The following is a 20,910-nucleotide window of genomic DNA, read 5'->3' on the forward strand; positions in this document are numbered from 1 at the left end:
TCTACAAGTTCTTCTGTGAATCCACGATGGTTTATCTCACAAGAAAACAAAAAAAAAAAAACACAAAAATACCATAAGAGTTTGCAAGATGCACAAGAAAAGCTTGTGATGTTTACAGTATGTGAGTTAGTGGATATAATGACTCGGACCCACGCTCTCGGCTCACTGTCTAGTGTGTATTCTGTGAGCATGTGACCCAGGCCGCTCACATTGTCGGTCGACAACCAAGAACACGTATGAAAACCAGGACTTTTTTCTTGAATTCCTCATTCGAAAACCAATTTGATCGATAGGTAATGCAGTCGGCAACCAAGGAGTAATGATAAAAAACAATATAAACATGACATATATTTATTCAGTTAAAAGAATGCTGTACAGGTATACCACTTCTACATGCCATGTTGATATAATTCCTACATTGCTCCGTTTCGAGTTTCTACTGGATGGTTGGAAAGGAACTCAGGCGTAAGTCAGGGAGGATCTGAGGGGCTTGGACATCCAGCACTCACGTGTGTGGTAGATGGAAGTAAGTGGAGATGAGGCTCTTACTTTTTGACGCGCTGTTGGAGTGTAAGCAGTGTGACATTAAAAGGTATAGGGAAACTGGTTAGCCAGACTTGAGTCCTGGAGGTGGTAAGTACAGTGCCTGCACTCTGAAGGATGAAAAAGGATATTAAAATCCTGTACATAGTAGTAAAATTAACATCCTTCACCACCACCACAAAAAACTCGAAGCACTCTACCATCTTCACCTCATAAAGCAGTAACAAACCTTGTATATCCACTGAAGAGGACACCAGAACAGGGCCAAAACATACAGATCAACTGATCTTCCAACTGTATCTCCACGAGGGTTATCAATTGAGCATAAACATGAAATTTCTGCTAAACAGATGATTGATGGTCCCTAAGGGCTATAATTGCATGGCAACGAGGAGAGGTGACCGGGTTGAAGAGCTGAACCAGATAAGCGGAAATATTCCCCTCCTGGAAAGCAAAAAAAAAAATTTATTAGAAACATTAAGTGCAACAGAGAACATCAAATACATGAGTGTGACAGAGTACATAAAAAATGAGTGCATTAGACAGTAACTGAATGAATGACCGTGAATGTCTTTTCTTCTTTTTATCACCATACCCTGGCAGGCGGCAGTCATTAAGCAAAACACACAAACAAGACCGACACCATTTTCACAGTCGGCACTAAAGAAAATTAGGTACAAGTAAGAAAATGGTCCAAACTGGTCCGACTGAAACGCAAGTCGAAAATGTCATGAATCGAAAATGTCGCGAGTCGAAAATGTTGTAAGTTGAATAAGAACACATGATAAACAAATAAGTAAATAAATAACTACTGTCGCTAAATAAGTAAATCAACAAATAATTACTTTAACTAAGTTAAGTTAATCTTAAGTTTGCCCGAAATGCTCTGCATATAAAGGAGCTTTTGGCATGGTTAACCAAATTGTTACACCCCTTTGTACAAATATGTATCATGCTAAAATAAACTTGTTATTGTTAAATACCAGTATTGAAAAGTAAGTAATGATCACAAGTTTATCCTATCAATAAATGTACAGAACTGTACAGTACTGAATGTGCACTGCTATCACACCATCGTAAAGTCAAAACATTGTAAGTCAAACCGTCGTAAGTTGAACTATTGTGAAGTCGAAATATTGTAAGTCGAACCATTGTAAAGTCGAACCATTCAAAGTTTATTCTTTATAAGGATTACAATGCTGAGTTTACAGAATTTGGATATTGTGTGGTTTACATGTAGTAAAATAATAATTACAGAGTGTACCACTAGAACACCTAGCATGGCTAGGCATTTTGGGCAGACTTAGACTTGTAAAGCAAGGGGTACCTGTATTGTTCCAGCCATGGTATTGTACATTAATGTTCTTTCAAAATTCAAGTTACCTGCTCCCTTAGAAAGGCCAATCGATCAAGGAGAATTAAACCCTCTATAACAGGAGCCAGAGATGCTCGCAGGAGGAAAAATCTCTCTAACTTCGGTATATTGTGCTTGTGCTGGCGGTAGAATTGTTCCAAGTCTTCCTGCGTTACCTGTTGGTGATAAAACATTAATTTCCAGGTCTTCCTGTGTTACTTGTTAGTGATACTATTAAGAAGGTATGTGTAAAGTTAACGTAACCAGAAGATTTGCGATTTATCCGTCATCTTACGTGTTCATGAAACAGTAAGATTCACCTGTCATCTTTACCATAATTTTTAAAGGGGTGGACCGGTAAGCCAGCGGAAGGCCTCGGTCAGATGACCAAAAGCTCCAAAGGCGGGTCATCATCTGACTAAGACCCGCGTCAGGAAACATTTGTCCTGTTTCCTGACGAACCTTACCTAACCTAACCTAACCTGTCATCTTTCTTGTACACAACATATAAAAATGTATCTGTCATCTTTCTTTGTCCTGATACCAATGTTACCATAGGATAACTGATATAAACATGAGGGGTGCGCAGTGCACCTTTACCACTCATTCCTTGATTTAAACCTTTTGCAATAAGTGTTTGCAAAGCAAAAATTGTAAGAAGCATCACCCACCATAACGCAGGGCAAAAAGGAATGTATAAACTCCATATAAACAGTGGCAGAGAAAATTTTTTTTCGTCATCAACGTTATGATGAAACGTCATGTGAGGACTTACTGTGCTATACAAATCAAATTTTTTTTTTTTCAAAAGGTACAAAGCGGTTCAGGAATTACAGGTTAATTTCAGCTGTGAACTACAACTCGGTTGTAGCTCACAGCTGACCACAACCAAAAATGACCAAAATATTTACTCAGACCACAACCGAAAACAACCAAAATTATTTATTATGAGAGAAATTTATGGTGGGAATACCATTTTCTAATTGTTTCAAAATAGATTATCAAGCTATTAAAATAAGATTTAAATATATTTTCTAAGAGCAAAGAAAGTCAGAGACTGGTCACAGACCGGGCCGTGGGGGCGTTGACCCCCGAAACTCTCTCCAGGTATACTTTTAATGGTAATCGAAGCTACAATAAGATTTGTGCACGTATTTTCTAATAGGATAAAATGCCAAAGACTGGCTTACCTCTAATGTAATTCCCAGCTTGGCAAGTGCCATTCTGGCATACTCTGGAAAGTTGTTGCATTTTGTTGCTATTCGACCAACATGGACGACATCGGCGACATCGACCAGTTTCTCCCTCAATAGCAACTGTAGTAGCGCTCGCCAGAATAACGTCTCTGTGCCCCCCTGTAATAAGTGATAATTTATGGAGATAAGTGGTATAAAATACCGACGTGATCTGTTTATGACATGATACAAGTCATTGTGTGGGTGAAATGTAGTCAATAAGGGATCGCATTACACTGTATTTGTTTATTTTTCCAAATAATAATTACAGGTACCATCCGACTTACAACCAAGATTGGTTCTGAAGAACCGATCGTAAGTCAAAATGGACGTAAGTTGAACCTTACTACTGAATATCAACATCACACTTTTGTAATGATTTTATTTTATTGTTTTATTTTGATATTTCATTTTTTACTTTACTTTTTGTGCTGTTAGTACTGTATTTTATACTGTAAAGTTTAGGATAAACACTGTGTACAACACAAACACTTGTTCATTTCCAAGAAATTTGGCATAAAAAAATGGTCGTACGTCGAGTGGTTGTACGTTGAGTGGTCGTATGTTGAGCAGGTCATAAGTCGGATGGTAGGTGTATGTAGAGAGCAATATACAACCCGCACATAGAAAGAAACGAATGGCATTTCAGTTCGAATTGGACTGAAACATCATGTGTTTCAATCTCCTATGTGCGAGTTGTGTATTGTAACCACAGGATGTAAATGACTGGTATACAGTGCTGACAAGGTGAAGAATTAGATACATGTTCAACATCTGGGTATCTTTATTGTAGACATTTCACCATCCAGTGGCTTTATCAATACGGTGGACCCCCACTTAACGATAACCTCCCAATGCGACCAATTATGTAAGTGTATTTATGTAAGTGCGTTTGTGCATGTATGTTTGGGGGTCTGAAATGGACTAATCTACTTCACAATATTCCTTATGGGAACAAATTCAGTCAGTACTGGCACCTGAACATACTTCTGGAATGAAAAAATATCGTTAACCGGGGGTCCACTGTACAGGGACATAATGTGAAGACAGAACTATATACAAAAGATGAGGTAATGATTCCATTAGTCTTGGAGTTGGTGAAGAGCACTATAATCTTTAAGTACCAGAAACACAAGCAGGAAGACTGCAGCTTATTTACTGGCATCAGGTGAGAGGTGTAGCAGATGAGGACATTGTCACTGGTAAGTGGGATTCACCAGTGGAAATAAGTCATACCCGAGGGACGGGCCAGGAGCAAGCAAGAAGATTGTGGAGATGTCCTCTGTACCAACATTCCATGATGTTGCAGTGTCTAACAAGTTGTATGAGAATCCTGCCTACCAGTGACAATTCCTTCATCTGCTACACCTCCCTCACCTGACGCCAGTATATAAGCTATGTTGCAGCCCCCTACCAAACTAGCGGTTAAATAGTTAACCTACCGGCCGGCAGTACCACTGGGTACGTCATCAAACCCATTGTGGGGACTGCTGAGCCGGCCTTAGAGCAGTAAGTACCTAAACACCTCACGGTACGCACCGCAGCAGCAAGTACCTAAACACCTCACGGTACGCACCGCAGCAGTAAGTACCAGAACACCTCACGGTACACATCTACTGGCTTTAGAAGCAGTAAGTACCTGAACACCTCACAGTATGCATCTAGGCAGTAGTTACCAGAACACCTAATGGTATACATCTACTGGCCTTAGAGCATTAAGTACCTGAACACCTCACAGTACACATCTACTGGCTTTAGAAGCAGTATGTACCTGAACACCTCAAGGTACGCAGCTAAGCATTAAGTACCTGAACACCTCAAGGTACGCAGCTAAGCAGTAATTACCAGAACACCTTACAGTATAGATCTACTGGCAGTAGAGAATATTCTCCTGCCCATCTTTTGTTATTCTACTGGTTTCTACTGATTTTAGAAGAGCCGCTCACCGCAGCTCACTGAGTCTGATGGCCTCAGTTACTTGACGGCCGCACTCAGTGAGCTTGCAGCATGGTGTTCTGCTAGTAATTCATCGGACCACCTTGCGGTGTGTCAATTGGTCTTGAAGGCGGTAGATAGTAATCACCAGACCATCTTACGGTGTACTTCTACCGGCCTTGGAGAGTATTTACAGGACTACCGGTGATGTCTGCGGACTCACCGCCTACGCTGGTCAACTGTGGGCCGGAGTCATCTGATGCTGTTTTAGTGGGACATTACATGAAGAAAAGGTTGGAGTGCTGCACTGAACTGGGCTAGGACTGTAGTGTTAGACTTAAGCAAGTATGATGGAGTGGAACACTGAGATATGCTACAGGACCGTAATGGAACACTGAGAAGAAAAGGGTGTCGTGTGACACTGAAGATGGCCTGGTTGTAGTGTACATTGAATAGTATCATGTGACTGGCCTCTCGAAAGACGCTACGTCGATAGTGAGTGTGTCGCAGAGACAAGGGTGTCAAGTGTGACACAGTCGAGAAAGGGTGTGGATGACGCAGAGAAAAGGGTGTCGTGTGACACGGAGAGCCAGAGTGTCTGGTGACACAGAGAAAGGGGTGTCAAGGATTGTGAAGGAGCGTCATCACACGGCGAAAAGGGTGTCGAGTGACACGGTGGAGAAGGAGCTTCACAACTCAAATAAGTGTCGTGTGGGACACAGAGCGTCATTATAAGTGTCATGTGAGACACAAAGTTGATCATAATTTATTATTATACAAATGTTATTTATAATTTATTATTTTAGCATAGATATATATATTATTATTTTAAGATGCTAATAATTTATTATTGTAACATATATATATATATTTTAAATACCTCTAGACCAAAGATTGATTTTTATATAATATTAAAGATTAATTTATTTTAATGTTGTATTTATGTATCCCGAACTCTTTATTACAAAATGAGTAAACCTACCATCCTTAAAAATAACTTTTTTTGTAATAAGCTACAATCTTCCTGCCTGTGTTTCAGGTACTTCAAGATTACAGTTCTCTTCACCACCTTCAAGGCTGAGGGACTGATTACCTCATCTTTTGTATACAGTACCACAGTCTTCACATTATATCCTCATATTGTATTAATAAAGCCACTGGATAGTGAAAAATCTACAGTAAAGATATCCAGATGTTGCACGTGTCTAATTTTTCTGTAACCACAGTACAGTGGACCCCCGCATAACGATTACCTCCGAATGTGACCAATTATGTAAGTGTATTTATGTAAGTGCGTTTGTACGTGTATGTTTGGGGGTCTGAAATGGACTAATCTACTTCACAATATTCCTTATGGGAAGAAATTCGGTCAGTACTGGCACCTGAACATACTTCTGGAATGAAAAAAGTTCGTTAACCGGGGGTCCACTGTACTTTTGAAAGTAATGAGGTACACCCCAGAGCTGAAACTTGTTGTTCAGCTACTGAGATGATACAATAACTAGTGTTAAAATGTAACATTTCAGTACAGGAGCTCCTTGACTTACGATATTTTGACTCTATAATGGTGTAAAACCAGTTACTTTTGAGATGAAACTTAAGATAATTACCTAGCATGAAGGCAGCAAGTCCATAACTTGTATTAAGATAAGATAAGATTTCGTTCGGATTTTTAACCCTGGAGGGTTAGCCACCCAGGATAACCCAAGAAAGTCAGTGCGTCATCGAGGACTGTCTAACTTATTTCCATTGTGGTCCTTAATCTTGTCCCCCAGGATGCGACCCACACCAGTCGACTAACACCCAGGTACCTATTTGCTGCTAGGTGAACAGGACAACAGGTGTAAGGAAACGTGTCGGAATTTCCACCCGCCGGGAATCGAACCCGGGCCCTCCGTGTGTGAAGCGGGAGCTTTAGCCACCAGACCACCGGGCCACCATTTCATTTAATTATTTTTTAATACTGGTACAGTTAGTTACAGTAATTATTTGTTTATTCAGTTATTTATTTAGTATATCATTCAAGTTCAACTTACGATATATTTGACTTGGGATAGTTTTTGTCAGAAAGTAGCGCCTGTACTATAAAATAAATAAAGGTGTTTATAACTTACAAAATCCTCCTGAGTAAGTCGTTCCGCTGGTTGACAAGACAACATTCTGCTATTCCGTCCCAGAACAAATTTTTCTCTCTTGAGTATGGAGCTAAGTGGGAAGCCATAGCCTAGGTTTGGGATTTCAGAAGGACATAGTGGATTTAAAGGCAGAGATTCGAGGTCCGCCACTGATCCATGAGTTATGTCTTCAATGTCATCTGGAGGTTTCACGCTCTTTGAACATAGCTCTTTTACTAATTTCGAATCACACAGACACTGCCCATGATATTCGAGGTCTCCATCTGCAGATCCATGAGATATATCTAGAATATCTGGAGGTTTAAAGTTCTTCACATACCCTGTTTTCACTAATTTTGAATCAAATTCACACTGCCCATCACCCGAGCAACTAGAATTCATATCATAAGGTAAAATGACAGCGTCATTTTGAGAAGTTTGGGAAACAGGTTGTACATAATTCGCTTTTTTTTGGATGAAAACATTCTGAGAAAATTCTTCCTCAATGAGATGGTAACAGCAGCCAACATTGCAAATAAAATCCACTTCAGAATTAGCTAGAAACAATTGCAGACTACTCGAGGCCAGATTACCACACGTGTGTAGGCCAACGAGGCCTATGTGGGAAACGCCTTCTTCCTCAGCAGCTAAATTCTTCAAGCCTAAACCTGACATGCATCCCTCAGCATCCATTGTGTTAGAAACTAAATTTTCACTGTTTATATATTCTTCGCCAGTCTTAGAATAATTTTCAGAATTTAAATTCAACTTTTTTAAGTTTTCAGAAAATTTGTGATCAACTCGTAACCTCTGGTGGACAGAAAGTTCGTAATCAGCTTGCAAACTCTGAGAGGCAACAGGTTTGTTATCGGTTTGCAAATTCTGATAGGCTACTGATTCCCTAGACACTCTCGGAATCTGATTTTCAGCTGGGCGAGTGGTCTCTCCATTAGTAATTTTATTAACCCTATACTCATATGAACCTTCTAAATGATTTTTATCATGAGTAGAACCTTCTAAATTATTTTCCTCATACATAGAACCTTCTATATTACTTTCATCCTCATGTATAGAACTGTCTATATACCTTTCACCACTGACAACAGTTCTGACAATCTCGACCAGATCGGTATCGTCAGTTATGAATTTTGTAAGGCCAATATATTTGCCAAAAGTTCCGCATCTTGAACGCCGGCATTTATTTAAATTTTCCGCCAGGTCGATTTTTCCTCGACTAGCGCTGTTCAACTTTGAGTTTCCCCCTTTCCGTCGAGTCTTTCCTTTCTTTATACTTTTTCCTTCCATTCTGTCTTGTTCTGCTTGCTTGAGCTTCTCCCAGTGCCTCTGAAAAATACAAAATTTATTGTATAAATACAAAACAATCAAAATTTATTTGTATAAAGTTCAGTACAGCATAGGCAGGCCCGGCTTTACAATGCTTCACTTTACAGAACTTTGCTAATGCAGCAGTTTTCAACTATCTATACACATTCTTCATTTATTCAGAATTCCTACAATATATTACTTAAAATACTTTAAAGAAAGTAATGTATGTAATGGGTATGTATTTTTTAGGCCAAGCACTATTGCTTATTTAATGTATGATAGTGTAAACATCATATCAGGCTTTAATATGCATCTGAAAGTGAAAAAAGCTATGATTCACTTGTAAAGCAATTTTTGCTTTACAACAGTAGCTGGAAGTGAGCCTTACATTAGCCCAGAACCTAACCTGCTGTACAAGTGGGGCCCTACAGTAGCCTGGAACCTAACCTGCTGCATAAGCAGGGTGCTACAGTAGCCTGGAACCTAACCTGCTGCATAAGCAGGGTGCTACAGTAGCCTGGAACCTAACCTGCTGTATAAGTAGGGTCCTACACTAGCCTGGAACCTAACCTGCTGTACAAGCGGGGCCCTACGGTAGCCCGAAACCTAACCTGCTGTATAAGCGGGGCCCTACAGTAGCCTGGAACTTAACCTGCTGTATAAGTGGGGCCCTACAGTAGCCTGGAACTTATAGGTACATGTGTTGAAGAAATGACACAAGGAAAGTGTCAATACAGGTTGATTCCAAGGGTCATCACCCCAGCAACCTGGTTACATACATAAGAAATTAGGAACAGGCCTACTGGCCCATGCAGTAAATCCTCAGCTTACAGCCATATTGAGAATCTTTTATATTGTGCCTAATATCATTATTATATGAATTATTTTATTATTTTATTAACACATCAGCCAATTCCCACCAAGGCAGGGTGGCCCAAAAAAGAAAAACTTTCATCATCATTCACTCCATTACTGTTATAAAACTGCAACATTAACACCTCTCCTTCATATTATACACAATTATGAATATTATACACAATTATGAATATTATACACAATTATGAATATTATACACAATTATGAATATTATACACAATTATGAATATTATACACAATTCAGTACTACACAGGTTCTTCTCAAACCCATTAACAAAAACATTTGCGCAACACATTCTGAATGCCACCCAAGGAACAAGCTTTGATAACATGAACAAGCTTTGTTAACATAAGAACACACACGTTCAGGATTACCCCAGTGGCCTCTCACCTGCAGTTTGTTTTTCCGAATCAGGGCTGACGAAGTGTTCGATTTACTCGAGTCAATAGCAACAACATTTAGACCATACTGGAGAGCTAATGTTGAGCTTAGATACCCTCGTCCGCTACCAAGATCCACTATCCACTCAACTTTGCATCCTAGGGGGTAGAGACAGCACTGTACTTTAATACATAAAGCTGAAACAAGCAATGAGCATAGAAATATAAAAATCTACAGAGTGTAATGCTGCCATAGATGAAAATTATTTAATTTTTTAAAGCTTATACAACTAACTTCGAGATATTTGAAGATAATCCAACTCTGCTTTGAAACTCTCTAAACCGAAATTTCAATTGTATATCTGTAGGTGTGTGAGCTGGGTAATATTCTGTGAAGGGATTCAGGGAAACTGGTTAGCCAGACTTGAGTCCTGGAGGTGCGAAGTACAATGCCTTCACTTTAACCCTTTGACTGTCGCAGGCCCCTTTCTGAAACTGTCATTCTATGTCGCAAAAGTTTTGGAAAAAAAAAAATTATTTTTTCTTATGAAATGATAGAGAATCTTTTCCCGATGGTAATGACACCAAAAGTACGAAATTTGGTCGAAAACTCACGGAATTATGCTCCCGCAGAGTTAGCGGTCTCGGCAACATACATGCATCAGCGATTTCGCTAACTTTGAGCCCTGTTTTTGGCCAGTTCTGTTGTTCCAGTTGGCCAAACTCATAGCTATTTCTTTAGAAATCCATTTTTTCTATCAGTTGAGTACAAGAAACCGCCCATTTACTGATTTGAACTACCCAATAAAGTGGTCAGAAATTGGCAATTTGGCCAATTTCACGCAAACTAAAAAAGATGCCAATTTCAAAATAGGGTCCAGAATAAACAAGGTAGACATTCTTGGCACTAAAATAACATATCCTCTGTTCATTAGTCACATCTCTAGGCCCCTTTTATATTACTATAGCTTTCTATTTTGATTTTTTATTCATACAAAAAAATACAAAATTTACTGTTATGCAGGCTACTGCATTATTGTAAAAATGGTATAAATAATATCAGTGTACTAGTGAAAGAATATCAGACTCCCCAGTTGAAGTGTATTGGACGTGTGGTGTGATTTGCGTACTCCTGAACATTGGTAAAAATCGAACATTTCTGCTACTTTGAGCTCAATTTCAAGGTCGTTTTCATCATGAAAGTAATGAAAATCATCTCTATTTCTGTAATATGTTTTCCATTTTATCACCTGAGACAATGAAAACGAGAATACAACGATAAATACTATACGAAAATACACCTCAAAGTCGGCATTTTAATCCAAAAAAAAAACGGTCAGTTTTTTTTTTTTCTCATTACGCACTGTGTGCTGCAGGATTTTTTTTATGTGGTGCACACTGACCACACAGACCCATTCTCTCACATGTAGGCCTACCAGCTTTCTCCTGCTTGATTTGAAGCCACTAGAATTTATGCGTATAAATACATCAGAAACAGTGGCGCGTAAGACGTATATATACGTCTTACGCGTATAAATACATCAGAAACAGTGGCTCGTAAGACGTATATATACGGCATAAACAATCAAAGGGTTAAAGGAGGGGTTTGAGATATTTGCTGTTAAGAGTAACATCTAAATTGTCATATCTGACCATCTCTGCCAAGACAGTGATAGTGTGAATGATGGTGATACTGTTTCTTTTTTTTCGGTCACCCTGCTTCAGTGGGAGACAGTCAACATGTTGAAAAAAAAAAGAAGGGCCCGGGTTCGATTCCCGGCAGGGTGGAAACATTTCAACGTGTTTCCTTACATCTGTTGTCCTGTTCACCTAGCAGCAAGTAGGTACCTGGGTGTTAATCAACTAGTTTGGGTCGTGTCCTGGGGGACAAGATTGAGGACCCCAATGGAAATAAGACAGACAGTCCTTGATGACGCACTGACTTTCTTGGGTTATCCTGGGTGGCTAACCCTCCAGGGTTAAAAACCCGAAGAAAATCTTATCTCTTACATTAAAATTAAAAATTTCTAGAGAAAAAAACTGCTTTTATATTTCTGACCGAAGTATAATATGCTGATGTTACGGCAGGATATTTTAATAAATTTTAGCTTAGTTTTGTGGAGAATTAAATCGTCACATTGGACATAGGGGGGTAAGGAAGAGAAATGATAACAGATATACAAGAGAATAAATACCATAAATAAATGATTAGTAAGTTCGTACATTTATTCAGGTACAGATATACATAAATACAGTTACATAAGTTACCATACATAGCAACATATGTGTACATTACCCTCCAGGATAACCCAAGAAAGTCAGACAAGTCTGATCTGGTTAGAGAAGTTAAATTACTGTAACTATCTGATCTAAATAATAATAATAATATTACTCCCACAGAATTCAATGTTTGTACAGAGATGGGTGACAGTTGTTACACAGAGAAAGTTCATAGTTGTGCAGAGCATTCTGGGCAAACCTAAGCCTATAATGGCAATTATTAATTGCTTATGTATAAATACATTAAGATATACAAACAACAAATTTGGGAATTACAAGGAGAACAAACAATTTAAAGTATTAATAGCACTTAAAATTGTACTAATGTAAACTGTACTAATTGTAATTTTTTTTGCTACGTCTCTACTGTATATTTTATTAATTATAAATTTTTGCTACCTCCCATTGTTGTGATAATACATAATTAAAACTGACCACTTGATAACCTGTTTCTGGTTTTAAGAAGTGTGTAAACATTACGATCAGTCGGCAGGAAATGCCCGGCATGTTAGCAGCTTTCTTTATCCTTAACGATACTTTATTTCGTGTAAACATACCAGGGTATGGGTGGGAATTGAACTAATGGGTGGTAAAACTCCAGGCCAGTGCAAGTTCAATCCCCTCCCAAACCCTGGCTACCCTGACAGGGAGTTCCAGATTTTGGGTTCTATTATACACACTGAGTTTTTACAAAAGTTAAAATGCACATGGGGAATGTCATGGAGATTTTTGTGTTTAGTATTATGACTATAAGTTGTGTTGCAGCTATCAGGAAAGCATTTCAGGTTGAGACTGATATTAGAATTTACTGTTCTGTATATGTAGTATGCACAGTAGTAAAAGAATTTACTGTTCTGTATATGTAGTATGCACAGTAGTAAAAGAATTTATTGTTCTGTATATGTAGTATGCACAGTAGTAAGAGTGAATGTTATATATAGTGAGATTTAGGTTTTTGAAGAGTAAGGGGATGTGTTGTCTAGCAGTGGATTGTGTGATCATTCATACTGCAGCTTTATTTTGAGTTATCGTCATCTTACGGTGATTTGCTGTAGTAGATCCCCAGGGACAAATAGCATAGGTGAGGTAGGGATAGATCAGTGAGTAGTATAGTACTTGTAATGCTGTTTGTGGTACATAATAGCGTATCTTTGAGAGGATGCCAACAGTTTTAGACACTTTTTGTTATGTGATGGATATGGGTGTTGAATTTCAAGTTGCTGTCAAGGTGCAGATCTAGAAATTTCCCCTCATTATGTTTAGCAATAAGAGTACAGTGGTACCTTGAGTTACGAACTTAATATGTTCCAGAAGGCTGTTCGAGTGCCGATACCAAACCAATTTGTTCCCATAAGGAATAATCTAAATGAGATTAGTCAGTTTCAGACCCCCAAAAATACACTTCCAAAAGCACTTAGAAAAATACACTTAAATAATTGTCCGAGTTGGGAGCTGTTCAAAATTCGAGATACCACTGTATTGTTAATCATAATATTTAGTTGGATATTATTTGCTCTGCTCCCAAATATAATGTAGAAGGTTTTGTCAATGGTAAGTGTAAGTTTCTTGGTGGTCATCCAGAGTGGTAGCACACTCAGCTCACACAGTGAGGATCATGGCTAGGTGAACATGGACAGCAGGTGTCTTAAGGAAACACATCCTACTGTATCCACCCGTACTGGGGATCAAACCATGGACCTCAGTGTGTGAGGCAAGTGCACTACCAACCCAGCTATGGTTTGCTATATGAAAGGATTACATATGGGTAACTGAGATTTACTGTTTTTCCAGCTAGATTAAAGTATAGCATGGAGAGATTTACAGGGACTTAGAAAGGAAAGAGAAAGAGAGGAAGAAGCAGTAAGAGGGGAGAGGATGTTAAATTTTGAAGGAACCCAATGGAAATAAGTCACTTTGTCTGACTTTTTTGGATTATCCTATGTAATTTACACTATGATAATTGTACTTGTGTGTACCTGTACATAAACAAACTTAAAATCAGAGGTGTAGTGTTGGCACACCTCTGACAAAACAGTGATGGAGTGAATGATGGTGAAAGTGACTTCTTTTTCAGGCCAATCTGTCTTGTTGAAAATTTATTTTTTTCAACAAACCCACTGAGGCAGGATGACCTAAAATGAAAAAAGTTTCTCTTTTTATATTTAATAATATATATACAAAAGAAGAGATTACTAGCACCTTGCTCCTGGTATTTTAGTCGCCTCTTACGACACACACGGCTTACGGAGGAAGAATTCTGTTCCACTTCCCCATGGAGGAAAAGTTATATATCTGGACAATAATATGTAAGGTAGAGCTGACCTTTAGCAAGCTGAGCCACCACCCGACTCATGACCTCCACTTCGTGTGTCTTCTTCTCCGACATTATTCCTTTAATTTTCAGTGTCGTGACATCGCTGGAGCCGTACAGTGCAAAAACCTATAAAAAAATGAATAATTACTATTATAAACAAAACAATACTCTTATACCCCATTGCTATTTTACATCGTAGTGGAGGTATAGCAAGACCCCTGTATCAGTGGCTCCGGTATCCGTGGCTTCAGTTATCCAGCGTTTACTCTGGCCCCAAAATAACCCATAATTTTGATTAATAATGGCCCCAAAGCACAAAAGTAGTGATGGCAGTTTTTCAATGCCTAAGAGAAGCTGTGAAGTGCTTCCATCAGTAAAAAAGTGATAATTCTCTACTTAGTGTGCATAATTTATCAATTAAGCTTTAAGTTTATCATAATTTATTACAGTAGACCTTCATATTACACAGTAGTTACGTTCCTGAAAATGCCGTGTTATACAAATCCATGTTGTATAAACTGAAGAACTTATGGGGGGATAGGGTTACGTTCCTGGGAGCCCTAAAAAAGGCAAACAACTTTTTTTTTTTTTAGACCTCCAGATCTTACAAAAATAAAAGTGAATATGTAATTGTAGTTCATTGTTGTGATGTATAATGTTGTTTTTACTGCTTAAGACTACAGATGCAACAGATATAATGTTTACCTTAAATTGTGGTTGCTGGTGTATGTCAGTGATTGTGAAGACAGCAGAGACATATGGCGTGGCCTTACTGGGCTGAGGTGGATGGTTGTTGATTGTTGGCAGAAGTGGATGGTTGACATTCTGTTACTAAAGTTGATGTTAAAGAATTAACCACAGAAGGCCATAACTTTCCCCAGCCTCCATTTAATGTTGATCGGGGCACTTCATTCCTTGCACATCTAGCATACCTGATGGCATCTGCAATGTTAAATTTATTCCAGAAGCTTGGTACTGCCAAGTTGGAGTCAGAGTCCATTGATGCAGCTAGTTTTTTCATCACTTTTCTTGTTTAGTTACACTTGAATAACTTAACTCCCCGATCCAGTGGTTGTATTAAATATGTTGTATTTGGAGGTAAAAATACAACTTATATATGTGGGTCACATATAAATTTCTTCCCCTCCCGCAAACCGAACCGTGATAAGTTAATTTTACAAAGTGGTGTATAAAATTATGCTGCAATTTTTCAATAGTGTAATAACCAAAATGTGCAAAATAAATCCATGTAATATGAGGGTAATATGATTTATCAACTAATCTTTAAGTTTATCACAAGTTTCGTATGGTGAAAGTTTTGATAAACTTAAGATTATTACCCAGTATGAGGTGGCAAGTCCAGAACTTTTTTTATTTATTAACACATTACCCATTTCCCACCAAGGCAGGGTAACCAGAAAATAGAAGAAGAACTCTCATAATCATTCACTCCATCACTGTCATGCCAGAGGTGTGTTTGCACTACAGTTATAAAACTGCAACATTAACATCCCTCCTTCAGTGTGTAGACATTGTACTTCCCACCTCCAGGACTCAAGTCCAGCTAACTGGTTTCCCTGAATCCTTTCGTAAATGCTACTTTGACCACACTCCAACAGCACATTGTCATAAAAACCATTCACCACCACTCGCTCCTACCTAACACGCTTGCTTGAAGTCCAAGCCCATGTACACAAAACCTCCTGTACCCCCTCCCTCCAACTTTACCTCCCACTATGAACGATGGTGAGGTAAGATATATATATATATATGATGAAAAAACATTAAAATTAGTTGATAATTGTACTGCCTAACTACAAATATATTTATCATCTGATGCACTGAGAAAAGATGCAAAATGGTATGCAATGATGCAATGGCAAATTATGTTAAGATGCAATATTTGGTTTATTGCATTTTATTGCAAAGATGTTTCGTCCACTGGTGGATGAAATGTGTTTTTAATAAACAGTCATAAAAATCACACTGTACTTAAACCTTTTGGTAAAAAAAGTATGACAAAAACAATATACCAGATAATATAACATATCACCTCCTGCAGAGAGGTGGTGACGCCCAGTGAGGGTAAACTGTGGTCATGTACGGCTTTTAGGAATGAGATGAGGTTGCAGGTGGACAGATTAAAGTCTTTGGAGGTGTCCGTATCGCCTGAAAATAGAAGAATAATAAACTGGACTGCCAGAAATGTAAATTCCCAATTTTTAAAGATATCAGAGGTTGCAGATAGACTTGACTATTACATGTTAGTATTAAATACAAAAAAAAAAATGATACAGTGTAACCTTGGTATGCGACCTTAATTCATTCCAGAAGGCTGTTCGATTATTATTATTATAATAAAAAAAGAAGCGCTAAGCCACAAGGACTATACAGCGAAGGCTGTTCGAGTGCCGCTCCATCTGAGTATCGAGCAAGTTCTTCCCAACCTATTTTCTGTTTGGTTGGCTGTTATCACTAATCATCATAAGCCCCATGATAACTCATTTATACAAATAATACAAAAAACACCAAAAAATGCGAAGAAACACAAAATAGTTTACAGTGAAGTTCTGGCAGGTTGTATTTGTTTGGTCGAGTGCTGAGCTTTGTTCGAGTAGGGAGTTGGTCATATACCGAGGTTCCACTGTAGTATATTGTACTGGAGTGATAGAAATTTTGGTCTCAGTTTTTACTGACATCCAATTTAAACTCTACAAAAATACAGTAAATTCTCGAATTAACGGACAAATAGAGGGAAGGGAGTGGATGGCCAGTGGAAGTGACTGTGGATAGAGCTGGCATTATACTACCATGACTGTAACAATAACTGACAATTCTGTAATGATTATTTAGTCAAATTAAGCACTATACAATAGAGCAGGGGTGGGTCTTAAGGTCACACATGGCCTTCTAGGGCATTAAGTGTGACCTGAATGAATTATTTTTCCTGAAGCTATTATACAATTTCGTATTTTTTACAAAATAACCAACATTTTGCAGTATATCTAATTAAAATTTCTTGAATGGGGGCCTTATTACATTACAGCTAACTTCACTGTGGTCTTCCAACATACACTGGGTTAATTCTGTAACCAGAAGATTTTTTCTTCTGAATCTACTGACCCAACGGACTTCGTCCTGTATTTCTGAAGTTCACTAAATTGAGGATTTGGTGTAGTAATTTGACTCAGTAGGTGTGTGTGGTTGAACTGGGACTGGGATTCAATCCCTAATATCTAGAAATGTTGGTCATAATAACAATAAGTTTATTTTAACATGATGCATGTTTGTACAAAGGAGTGTAACAATTTGGTGACCATGCCAAAAGCCCCTTTATATGCAGAGAATTTTGGGCAAACCAAAGACTAACTTAAGATTAACAAGGTAATAACAGTGCAGTAATTTTACACAGTCATTAGGTGATTTACAGTGAATAGAAGAAAATTGAATAAAGTCTCTCATCACTTAACGACAGAGTTCCGTTCCTAAGGTCACGTAGGTAAACAAATTTGTTGGTTTAGAAAGACACGTAAGCAAACACTATAACATATTTATTAGAAAACGTTTCGGTCCTGGGACCTTGATCACTTCTAGACGTGATCAAGTCCCAGGACCGAAACGTTTTCTAATAAATATGTTATAGTGTTTGCTTACGTGTCTTTCTAAACCAACTTGTCGGTATTTATTACCAAGGTTTATACCAAACAAATTTGTCACTAACTGAGGAGCATACTAATGTCACCTTTGCACTATTTATAACATTTTTAGTGTATTTTTAAATGTTTATACAGTATTGTACTATATAATGTAATAAACATTTTAGAGGACATCAGCTTTAATATACATTATTTAGGTACGCATACTGGTCAGAGAGCCCGTGGAAAGTCCGAGGTGTCGGCAAACAAATACGTCGCTAAGTGAGAAGAGGCTATATCCAACTAGTTCACGCTCTACGGTTTTGGTAAGTTTGGTAGAGAATAATTACGGTTTTGATGTAGCATATAAAAATACAGTACAGTATTACAGTTTAGCACAATTTAAAACAATGAAGTTGAAAGAATTTTGAGTTTGAAGCAGTGAGTAAATAATTAAGCAATCATCAAGCACAATATACAATAATGAAACTGAAAGAATTTTAAGTTCGAAGTAAATGGCGAAATATTGTTGCAGTCTTAAATTATTAAGGAGTTTTATGAGTGACTGGCAGGTGTTAAGTGTAGTGTTTTGTTAATTTTGGTTGATGAGGTAATTTCTAAGTAGGGTCTTAAATTGATTTGCAGGCAGGGCCCTTTAGTGTATTCTGGCAATCAATTCCAGATCTTCAGGCCCTTCATGTGCCTAGCATTTTTGCACAGGGAGAGATGGACACGAGGGATATCAAATAGTGATTTGTGCGTTATGCCTATGTGTTCTGTTGTAGTTATCAAGGAGGAGTTTGAGAAGAGGGTTAATATTTGAGTATAATGTTGTGTGAATGTAGTAGGCACAATAATTGTGAACACTGTCAGTGTTCACCTAGCAGTAAGTAGGTACCTGGGTGTTAGTCACTTGACACCTGCTGTCACTGTTCACCTAGCAGTGAACAGGTTTTCATACAGTACTCACCTAACTGTGGTTGCAGGGATCAAGTCATAGCTCCTTGCCCTTGTGTGTGGCATATGTGGAGTATGTTACACATACTCGACATATGTCACATGCCCATATGGGCACACCCTCCCGGACAGGCTCCCATATTACGTTCGTACCGTATTAACTCAGTACGAACAGGTGCACAGGCCACTAGACTACACATATGTTTGTAATAGTGTGTGATATAATACATGTACTGTTTATTTCTATCAGTACATGATACAACTTATACAGATCATAGCTGTTATCAATGACATACTATATATAAAGTCCCTGGTTATGTAGAGCATTTCCCACAACTTAGGTTAATTCTGTCCCCAGGATGCCACCCACACCAATCACCTAATGTCCAGGTACCTACTTACTGCTAGGTGAACACTGACAGCAAGTATACCTATTCAATTCTGGAAAAAAAATTTCAACTGAATCTGCAAAAACAAAAAATTGCACGATTCACAACAGATTACGAGATAAAAATTCCACCAGCGACCAATTTACCATCGCTGTCAAATGCAAACGAGGCGGAGGGTAGAACGAGCAGTTCGTGATGGGATAGACGGAGGAGGTCACTCTGCAGCGGCGGCGGCAGGAGACTATCCCAGTGGTCGGAGGTCAGGTAGTCGACCATGTGGCACCCGGCCACACTTACCAGCGGGCCCAAGAACTTTGCGACTCTGGTCAACGCCTGGTTGATGTTCTCCCTCGATGCCATCTGCCGAAATAATCAAATTAGTCGATAGCTAAAAAAAATATATTTACTATATTAATTATACTAATTATAATTTTTATTTTGTATTATAATTATTTATAATTATTTATTCTTTATTTTTAATATTATAATTACTATTCCCCTCAAGGACGGTTCCTTGATGTTGGTGAGGGGCTCTTGATTTAGGGAATTGTATCTGTGCTCCAGTTCCCCAAATTAAGCCTGAATGCCTTCCACATCCCCCCCCAGGCGCTGTATAATCCTCCAGGTTTAGCGCTTCCCCCTTGATTATAATAATATAATTACTATTACTAATTTTATTAATATTTTTATTATTATTATTATTATTATTATTATTATTATTATTATTATTATTATTATTGTCGCAGACGAAACAATGTTATATTAATCCAGGTAAATCCTGGAGGCTGGTAAGGGCTCTTGATCCAGGGAACGGGAGCTGTGCTCTCCTTCCTCGGATCAAACCTCCTCGCCTCAAAGTCCACCCCCCTCCAAGAAGCACAGTATGACCCCCGACGAGTTTAGCGCTCCCCCGTAGCCATCTCAGGATAAACGAAAACCGTGACTACTTAAAGGGTGGAGCGCTAAACCCGTAGGAATTTCCCTCAGGGGAGGCAGGGTGCTCGACCCCAGCAACCACAAATAGGCGACTACAGGGAGGCAATTAGGCCGGATCCAGGGGGATAAATCCACATCCTTGGATCAAGAGCCCTCACCACCATCAAGGGATACCCCTCAAGGAGGTATATACACCCTGACAGGTATACCTGTCGGTCTATATAGTTGGAATTAACGTAAAAATTAATAAAAAAAATTTATCTTACTACAGAAAGTTGTTATTGTTGGGTCTTATGGGTTGTTGCTGGACGAGGAGCCGCAGGAACTTTACCGTAGTTGTAAGTAGGTACCTGGGTGTTAGTTACCTTACACCTGCTGTCAGTGTTCACCTAGCAGTAAGTAGGTACCTGGGTGTTAGTTACCTTACACCTGCTGTCAGTGTTTACCTAGCAGTAAGTAGGTACCAGGGTGTTAGTTACCTTACACCTGCTGTCAGTGTTCACCTAGCAGTAAGTAGGTACCTGGGTGTTAGTTACCTTACACCTGCTGTCAGTGTTCACCTAGCAGTAAGTAGGTACCTGGGTGTTAGTTACCTTTCACCTGCTGTCAGTGTTTACCTAGCAGTAAGTAGGTAC

The 20,910-nt window shown here is 38.6% G+C and overlaps 1 protein-coding gene across 3 annotated transcripts; it reads right to left on the bottom strand.

Annotated features, from left to right (window-relative positions):
- Positions 1–335: 335 nt before the first annotated feature.
- Positions 336–20,618, bottom strand: LOC128697394 (probable methyltransferase-like protein 25). 3 transcript variants are annotated; one of them, XM_070081150.1, is made up of 9 exons: positions 20,542–20,618; positions 19,486–19,699; positions 16,412–16,527; positions 14,367–14,484; positions 9,775–9,923; positions 7,182–8,525; positions 3,088–3,252; positions 1,927–2,073; positions 337–987 (listed from the first exon to the last, which is right to left on the bottom strand). In XM_070081150.1, the coding sequence occupies exons 2-9, from the start codon at positions 19,697–19,699 to the stop codon at positions 886–888; spliced, it is 2,355 nt and encodes a 784-aa protein (XP_069937251.1). In that variant the 5' UTR covers positions 20,542–20,618; the 3' UTR covers positions 337–885. The 3 variants fall into 3 exon arrangements, with proteins under 3 accessions (XP_069937252.1, XP_069937253.1, XP_069937251.1); XM_070081151.1 differs by lacking the exons at positions 16,412–16,527; positions 20,542–20,618 and having other exon boundaries at positions 336–987; positions 19,486–19,621; XM_070081152.1 differs by lacking the exons at positions 16,412–16,527; positions 19,486–19,699; positions 20,542–20,618 and adding an exon at positions 15,064–15,246 and having other exon boundaries at positions 336–987.
- Positions 20,619–20,910: the final 292 nt, after the last annotated feature.

This window comes from Cherax quadricarinatus, unplaced genomic scaffold, assembly GCF_038502225.1.
Source record: "Cherax quadricarinatus isolate ZL_2023a unplaced genomic scaffold, ASM3850222v1 Contig1849, whole genome shotgun sequence".
NCBI classification, from domain to species: Eukaryota; Metazoa; Arthropoda; class Malacostraca; order Decapoda; family Parastacidae; genus Cherax; species Cherax quadricarinatus.

Coding starts and splice junctions, on each gene's coding strand:
- LOC128697394 (XM_070081150.1), bottom strand. CDS start 19,699: ATGGCATCGAGGGAGAACATCAACCAGGCGTTGACCAGAGTCGCAAAG. Junction 3,253..7,181: donor GACTTACTCAGGAGGATTTT/GTAAGTTATAAA, acceptor CACTTATTACAG/GGGGGCACAGAGACGTTATT. Junction 988..1,926: donor TGGCCTTTCTAAGGGAGCAG/GTAACTTGAATT, acceptor TTTGCTTTCCAG/GAGGGGAATATTTCCGCTTA.